General features: G+C 37.2%; 1 protein-coding gene across 1 annotated transcript in view; it reads right to left on the reverse strand.

Annotated features, from left to right (window-relative positions):
* Positions 1-6,231, reverse strand: part of DNER (delta/notch like EGF repeat containing) — a 100,948-nt gene extending 94,717 nt beyond the window's left edge. The window contains exon 1 of the mRNA XM_026087025.1: positions 6,106-6,231. Coding sequence (XP_025942810.1) covers positions 6,106-6,231 — 126 coding nt within the window. The remainder of the gene's footprint in view (positions 1-6,105) is intronic.
* Positions 6,232-9,348: the final 3,117 nt, after the last annotated feature.

Raw genomic sequence — 9,348 nt, forward strand, 5'->3', positions numbered from 1 at the left:
ATGATAGATTTCAAAAACAGAGCTTAGGCACATGGGTAAGTTCCCCTCGCACAGCGAGTTACCATAGATCAACTACTTTGCAATACCTATATTCAGGCACATTCCTTTCTTGAGGCATACTGCAATAACTACAAAATAAATTGAGATCACTTCCCCTCTCCCTCAACAGAAGTAAAATACCTGCTTCACACTAACCACAGAGTACCTAGATGTAAGATGTAGATGTAAGATCTTATATGTTAGATGTAAGCATGCACAAAAATAATTATTGAGGAGCAGCTTATAGTTTTTCTCACCTTTCTCATCTTTTTTTCTTTTTAATATTGGTTTTGGTACATTTTCCTTTATTCTTCTTGGAAAGGCTAACCAATTTGTTTGACATTTGTCTATAGCTGATTCAATATTGCACTTTCAGTAGGCAAACTAAACCAACTGCATTTTTCAGCAATTCCTATACTTAGCAAAGATGCTTTTTAAAGGCAAAGTCAGAATATCCATCTTGAGGGTAAGACAGGTTAACCGCTTACTAGAAGGGAGGTAAGTACCACCTATGGAGCTGACCAGACGGGCACTGATTTATTTATTTATTTATTAAACCACAGCATCATCTCATTTTGCTCTCCGTAAAGGTTGGCAACCTACAGTATAATTGTTAATTGGCCCCGGTGGAACTCCCGCTACTGTTAGTCTCATGATGCTGAACAAGTGGTAAAACTAGTGGGAAATTTTGAAGATAAAGTGCTAACATTGTTACAGTAAGGCAATACATCTGCTTGTTTATATTTTATGCTATTATTTTATTATGACAACATCACACTGAAAAAATTATCAACAGTTCTTTATTCATAACATTGTTTTCCTTTTTTAGATATCTTTTTCATTTTGAACAACAGTATAGGGCACAAAATATTTTAAGATACTAAATTATGATAGGTAACGAATGATATGAAAATTCATAACATTTGTATTTCTAGAAGTAACTGCTAATCTCAGATATTGAAATTAAGTGAATTCCATTCTTAGCATATACACCTTAATACTATTTTAAAAGTCACCCAAAAATGGCATCTAGTATTCAATAAAACACATTCAAGCAAGTGTTCCAACTTATAAGCTTAACTTTAAAGCAGAAGATTAATTAATCCTAATGAATTTAACTTTGAAGTTAAGCATACAGGTCAAAATCTAATTCAAGGCTAATAACATTACATTAAAATCTTAGAGATTCTGCCACGAACACTCTGAGTTATGATGAGATCAGGACTAAACCCAAGGAGGAATACGGTTCACATATTTTTATGAAACAAAAAATCCTAAACAATTTGCAAGTAGGATTTTCAAAACTGACTAGAGAAATTACTCAAATATTCTACTGAAAGGAAAAAAGAAATTGAATTCCTAACTCAACTGTTTTAAAAACAACATTATTCTATAGCCTCTGTTCAGGTATGACAAGTTTTACACAATCTATTTGCCCGTCTACCCCCACAAGTTTTGACCCCAGTGGACAAATCGAGCCAGATTTGACAGTCTGCTAGAGATCTCATAAATAATTAAAATTTTTTTACTTATTTTGTGTGAACAAGCAACCAGGTAGATGATCAGGTCTATATAAGCACCCTTACTGGGAAAAAGACCACAGCATAAGCTCACACTTTATTATAGAGCAAGCTATCTAAAAGTTAGAGTGCCTTCACAAAGTTGAGCAACAGGAAGAGCTACAGGATTCTCATTTTCTTTGATATCAATGCCAATCAACCTCAAGACAGAAACTGATAGAAAAGAGTACAGGGTGGGGGTCGACCTGCTGGAAAGCAGCTCTGCAGAGAAGGACCTGGGAGTGCTGGTGGACACCAAGTTAAGCATGAGGCAGCAATGTGCCCTTGTGGCCGAGAAGGCCAATGGTATCCTGGGGTGCATCAGGAAGAGTGTTGCCAGCAGGTCGAGGGAGGTGATTCTCCCCCTCTACTCAGCCCTGGTGAGGCCACATCTGGAGTACTGCGTCCAGTTCTGGGCTCCCCAGTACAAGAGGGATGTGGCACTACTGGAGCAAGTCCAGCGAAGGGCCACAAAGATGATTAGGGGACTGGAGCATCTCTCTTATGAGGAAAGGCTGAGAGAGCTTGGCCTGTTTAGCTTGGAGAAGAGAAGGCTGAGAGGAGATCTTATCAACGTGTACAAGTATCTGAAGGGAGGGTGTCGAGAGGATGGAGCCAGACTCTTTTCAGTGGTGCCGAGTGACAGGACGCGAGGCAACGGGCACAAACTGAAACACAGACGCTTCCATCTGAACATGAGGAAAAACTTTTTCACTGTGAGGGTGACAGAGCACTGGAACAGGTTGCCCAGAGAGGTTGTGGAGTCTCCTTCTCTGGAGATATTCAAAACACGCCTGGACACGATCCTGTGCAATGTGCTCTAGGTGACCCTGCTTGAGCACGGGGGTTGGACTAGATGATCTCCCAAGGTCCCTTCCAACCTCAAACATTTCATCATTCTGTGAAGACTTCATTAGTTCCAGTGCTCATAGCATTTCTTGATTTACAAGTCTGAGGCTTCAGCCATTCTATAGATGAGATACAGTAAAAACAGTCAAACAGCTCTTGTAAGAACAAGAGAAGGACTAAATAACACTGTGAACCATGCTATAAAATGGTGCAGTTGAACTATCCACAATCACGCAAAATCCTGAAAAACTCAATAGATGCGACAACTGACTACTATAACTTGTTTTCCACAAGATGGTGTGTTAAATAGGAAATGATATTAAGCCCGTACATAAAGTAACTAAGAAATGTGACATAATCAGCAGTCCACTAACATCGCATTTTCCAAATCAAGGATGAAAAAATAGTTAAAAGCTGGGGAGTGTGAGAAGAACAAGTTATAGTCATTTCAAGCTACAATATGTCAAATAGGAGACATTTTACCAGCTGAGACACTTGGCAATCAATAAAACAAAAAAACACTAATACGCCTGGCCAAATAGAGCATTATATAGGTCCTCCTGGGCTTTTAAAGTAATTTTATTTTCTCACTACAACCAACATTACTCCACTCTGTGAGCTACTATTGACAGCACAGTAAATCACAGGTATGTGTTCTCATGATTTTTTCTTATTTCTCATACTTGAGCATTCTGCCAGGTGAGAAGGTAAAATTCATGAATGTTGTCAAGCTGCATAAACACTGAAAGAAAGAAACAAAAAATTGCCAATGCAGTCTCTCAGTGTTCTTTGTACTGCTGTGCTGGATTAAGTTATTCCCCCATGATTGCTATCTGATTATTTTAAGAACTCATTCCACATGAATACCTTGGTTTTAATCGCTTGGCCTCAGGATTAGAATTCTGAAACCCAGCTACATTTTGAACATAGTTATTGGGGGTTATGCATCAATATTTAAAATAATTAACACACTGAGCAGAACTGACATCTACACGGTAGCAGGAAGCAGTGAAGAGGGATGCCAGTCTGAAATAGCTACCTTCAGTTTTGAGTTTGGTGGTTACAGGAGACTAGGACTTACAGCCTTCCTTCTTGGATTAGGAACCTAAGCAGTTTTTCTTGTCACAAGTGATTAACTCACTTCTTTCTTTTAAGATGCGGCTGGAGGCAGTACAGAGAAATCTGCATCTTTAACCTCCTTACCAAAGCACCTGCCTATATATAAACTGAGAGATGTCCGTTCACCATCTTCCTCAGTCCAAGGAGTTTCAAACCAACATCCAGTTCCCAAGTGCCAGAAGACCTTTTCATTTGACTTTAACACGTAATTGAACTAAATATCTGAACAATGTTGGGAACAGAGATAAGAGCAGACAGTTTCTCCACTCCTCCTTGCTTACACACCATCACTCCCTCACGCTGACACCCATTCCCACCTCACTCTCTCTGGCCCTGTGATTCTTGCTGTGTGAAAACAGTTTAAACTATGACACTTTATCTCACATTTTATGACAGGCTAAGAGTGAACTCAGTTACCGTACAGCAGCTAACACACAGTAACTTGTTAAGATACGACAGCAGCAGTATATGCTTGAACTTGCTTTAGACTTGCTTTAGAATAAGTAAGTCTTCAGATACATAAAATAGGCCCTTATATTCTCTACTTAGATGTAGTGCTACTTTTAACCTCAGCTGAAACAGCTGTTCTGTCCAAATGGTATTTCTTTTTTGGTCAAAGTCAGTCAATGAATCTTTTGGGGTTTATCTTTTTAAACTACATTTTTCTTGCCATCCAAAGTACCTTTTAAAATTCTTATTAAAAATAACAACCTTGAAAATCATTTTTGCCCACAACAGATACAGTAGCAGTTGTTAAGGGTTTTATCATTCTAGTCTATGCTAATATCTTTTTTTTACTGTCAGGTTTTGATTTTTTTCTTATAATTTCAGCTTCTAGATCACTCTCACAACTTTTAGTTATAAACACAGACTTTTCACTTCTTTAATGCACAGAACTTTCCCATCCTGCTAGAAAAGTTCAAGCAGGAAACCATCTCTAAAAGTTCAGGTCTCAGGAAATGGAAATACTGCCTTTTACCCCACTCCTCTGCAACAGTGGCACCCAAACTGAACAAAACTCCTGCAGCAAATTACAAGCAGCTTGTCATTACAAATAGCAGAATTACTCTTCAATGTGTTTACTATTTTTCTTACATGTCAGAGATGACTAATGGAGAATTGTTTGTCATAAGATCTTTTTCCTGGTGTCTCCAGGATGCCATTTATACATCATTGTTCAACATTATGGAAGATAAATGTAGAAACATAAGATGAGTTGTGGTTCAGTAAACAGTGCTGTGCAACTCAACTCCTCTTCAATCATTTTAAATCTGCCCTAAAGAATGTAGCTTTGTTACTAAATTCATTACAATATTAATGAATACTTCCTGGAAGAGATATCAGGATTTGCTCCCCTCCCCCTCCCCAGATGAAGGGGAATTTAAAATGTCCCTTTAGGGCATTAATTACTTTTTTCTTTTTATTCTCTCTTTCAGTTGATCTAAACCTTGGAATCCACAAAATCCAATGCAGCACTTTACAGCCCATTTTAGTAGCGCTTTAGAAAGTGGGACTTTGACCTAAACAAGTCCTCCTATGAAGTCTCTTCATGAGGTCATATATCAAATGACCTTTTAACTGTCAAACTACACTGTACACACACAATCATTTTACTGTCCACTATGAACTCTAGAGACAGAGTATTTTTTCAGTAATATTATTTTACAGCTTCTTCTCTCACTTGCACAAATTTCTCTTTTGATGATTTACCATCACTGGCATTAGTCTGTCTCCATTTAAGTTGAAACTTAGGTCACGGATCTTTCCCCCCATTTTTAATTTCTCCAAATCCTTTATTGTTCTCTCTAAATTATTTCAAATCTGCAACTTTAGCTAAGAAACCCAGTACTAATTTATGTCCGTCTGGTCCAGTCCTGCAATGTTTTACTGCTATGAATTAGGTTAATCAATTTCTGAACTCAGCAATACCTCATGGCGTCTGAAAATCCTATGGCAATTACCAAAATTGTAGAACTTTCACGCAGAATGAGAAAATACTTCCTTTGTCCAATTTAAATTCACTGTCTGATAATTTTATTATATGTCCCTACTTCTTATCTTATGATAAAGTAAATATATTGCTCTCTTCCTCATATTACTCCTGATTTTACAGACTTCTGCCATAACTGTTTTTCGAAAAGGGGTAAACAAGGAAAGTCCTAGATATTCAGAACCTGTTTCATATACCTCGTTATCATTCTCTGTCCCTTTTTGAGATGGCAAGAGAGTATTAGAGAAGTGGGCATACTTTGGATTTATATACTGGCACAGTGACATTATCTGCTTTTTTCTCTGGTCCTTTCATCATCATAATCAGAATAATAAAACCTACTGTTAAAATGGCCAGTATTTATCATTTCCTACTTATACCACACATAACTGCCTCTCTCTTTCTGCTCACTCCAGTCGAGGACAAAATTCAGCGCCTCCCTGGGTTCCGGCACAGAGCCTCCCCGGTTCTGCATGTCACTGTTCTCCAGCACACATGTGCAACACCCCATGGCTATTACCCACAGGAAGCAGGCAGGAAAGGACTTACAGATCCGATCCTGAACCTGCTGGGAAACTTCACATCAAATACAAAGACCATAGCAGCAGAATTGTATTTCCTGCAGCTAGCTCTGACAGCCTTTCGTGAATTAGAATCCTGTACGCATGCTTGCATTTTTAGTAAAATTTTCCACATATTCTTTGCAAGATTTCGGTATTCTTGTAACATTCATTTTTGGTGGCAATCAGAGCTTTTCAAAGGTACTCTCCATACTGATTTATGATATAATGGATAGCAGGAGATATGAGAATGCCTGGTAGCAGCGCAGAAGTAAGGGGAAATTTTTCTAGATTTTCTTTTCCTCCAGATCACCAGTTGTTTTAGAAGCTGAAGCCCTTACTTCCTTTTGAAACAGCTGCAAGAATTCAAGAGAATATTCCCTGCTAATATTAAAGAATTCCAGGACAATATACCCTGGGGGTTATTCCCCAGCATGTTGCCTCCTAGTCATCTGCATTAATAAGGTACTTGCATATTGTCACCCTTAATTATTAGCTCTGATATAAATGTTAGTCACAGTATTAAAAATGTTACATTTCCTGTCCTAACTGTATTGAAAGAAAAGATGATTTAGGAAACATTTGAACAGGCAGCAAAAGATGGAGCCTACAAATAGCAAAGCAGTACAGTATATTTTGTACATTAGCACATCTCTGCATGCCCATCCAAACTCACAATTAAATTCAAATTGTACACATATGTCTACTTACATCACATGATGAGACAGTATCTTTTGACAAACGTCAAATATTTATGAAAATTACTGAAAACTACATATATACATCTTGCATCAATGTTTTGTCCTTGACCTTCAGCAAAGACATAAATATTAAAACAGATTAAAAAAACAATGGGCAAGAGAGGAAACTAAATGTAACAATTTTAAACCACTTTGTTAAGGGTATGCCTTGTAAGAAGCTTCTGGTGATAGATAAAAATGGCTTATTAAACCCCTGCTGTAGCATATCCTACATATCTTATCGTGTCAGGTTGCATGATATTTTAAGACACAACACATAACTATCATTCCCTCTGCGGATAGAAAGTGCAATGCAAAGGAAAAGATTCTTAATGCTGCATTTGCAAAATGGCAAACAGCAGCATAACCTCATTATTGCTTAAATTTTGTCATTAGTCCCCAATTCCTGACTATTAGTTTGCTCAAAAAGTCTTTAACTAACAGGAGTGGTTAAGAGGGTGACAAAAATACGGAAAAGAAAAAGAAAAGTCAAGAAAATAGTTTCCTCTTCATTTGTCTTTTTTCTCATTTGCTTCCTTACATTTAGAAAACCTTTCAGATTTTCTATGTTCCTTCAAGATCCCACTGAGAGTCAAAAAAATTTGAAAACCATGATGTGATTAACTGATAACCCCTGAAAATCCCTTCCCATTAATATTTGCCTTTTGCCTTACAGAAATTCTTCTTGAATAAAATTAAAGGTACAGTTAAGATATTTTTCTGAGCAATATGATTTTTAAAGTCTTTATCTAAATCAAAACTTTTTTTTCTGCTAATTTTTTAGTTATTTTCAAAAGATATTGCACAAGGTAGAAGGGAGACAATTTCTGAAATAGAATAGGAAAGAAATACTGGCGGAGACATTCTAGAGCAAGAACAAAAGTTGAGATGCTGATCAGGAGCGACAAAATATATTTGGCAACAGAATAGAAAGAAACATTAAATTAATCCAAACATCTAGTAGCAGAGTAAGTTAGATTTTCTAATATTAAAGAATGTGGATCATGGGTTCAGGGGTTTTTTTGCCTATCGCAACAAGACACCGAGTTGCAGATGAAACAAAGAGGGAGAGATATGGCTAGTGCAAAGAAATAGATTTGTACTGCAAAGACAGAAGAATACAAGCATCTTACATAAGAATACTCTAAGTTTTTAAAAAATGAGTCAGCACTAAATACTTGCTAGACTTGGTACTGTCTCTTTAACCTGAAATCTCCACCTAGAGATGTGTCCTTGAAGCATTCACCTGCAAGATATTCATATAATATGAATCGTTTATGTAAAAATACTAAAAAAGGGTTACAGCATAACTACTACTTTCTGAAATACTAGTCTAAAGAGAAAAAGGAGGACAATTCCCTAATCCAGGGGAAAAAGCTGAACTACAAACTAGTTAAAGACAAAAATGTTATTTATGCACACATAGCATATAAGCTTTCCCTTATTATTTTTACTTACAAGATTAATATGCAAGAGGAAAAAAAAATCCATCTATTGCAGGGCACACAGCAGATTGCATTTTAGAACCAACTATATTGACACCTACTGTTTGCAACAGAAACAATCTCGTAACGATTACTCCCACATCTTTCCTGTTCAACAGGCTGTTGCTCACCCCCCAAAAAACTTCCTTGCAAAACGTGCCACCATTCCGTTACATCTGCTTGTTTAGATTCTCTGCAAGGCCACTAGGAAAGGTGAAATATATTATAATTGCAGTGTCAACCATCATGGGATACCTACTCCAGTGATATCCCTGAAGACTACAGATTTTTAGATCATCCAGTGAATGACCTAATGAACATTATAACTGAGGCACTAATAAGCTATGGACATATATATGTTTCATCGATTAAAGAGGTGTCATTTGTAAAATCAAAGTAAGACTCAGAATCAGAGAATAAATAAAYATCCTAGAAAATATTATTGCTCTGTTAGGAAGAGTACCCAGAAATACTTTGCAGACAACTCTGGTATCTTTATTACAGTTTAAATGGAGACTTACAAACATGCTGAACTTCATACAAGAAGTCCAGGTTTCAGTAGCACTTGATGCGCTGGGACCAGTTTTAATACTGTCTCAAAGCATCCAAATCCTTCAGCACACATTCAAATGCATCCTCGACATCTCTTTATCCTCTTAGCAGGAATACAACATTTTCCAAATGTCCAAACACTTGTTTCGGGAGAAACTCTCTCATTGTCCTCAATGACCATTTCAGTGTGGATCTGCTTAGCTCATTATTTACTTCTGACAGTAAAATGACAATGAAATCAACTAACATTCAGGAACTAATCAATCTCCCTCTCTCTCCCTCTCACACACACACACATTTCATTATTAGAAAACGAAGGAAAAAGTACAGGTAGAGTATAAACAACAACACGTGAAGCAAAATGCCTTCTGCATTGTCCAGACCATCCTTAGGAGGCTTGGGTTACAAGTCAATCCAGAGGACTTCTTACTATATTTAGCCTCGTAAACTCTAATC

Source organism: Apteryx rowi, unplaced genomic scaffold (assembly GCF_003343035.1).
Source record: "Apteryx rowi isolate R43461 unplaced genomic scaffold, aptRow1 scaffold_70, whole genome shotgun sequence".
Lineage (NCBI taxonomy): Eukaryota > Metazoa > Chordata > Aves > Apterygiformes > Apterygidae > Apteryx > Apteryx rowi.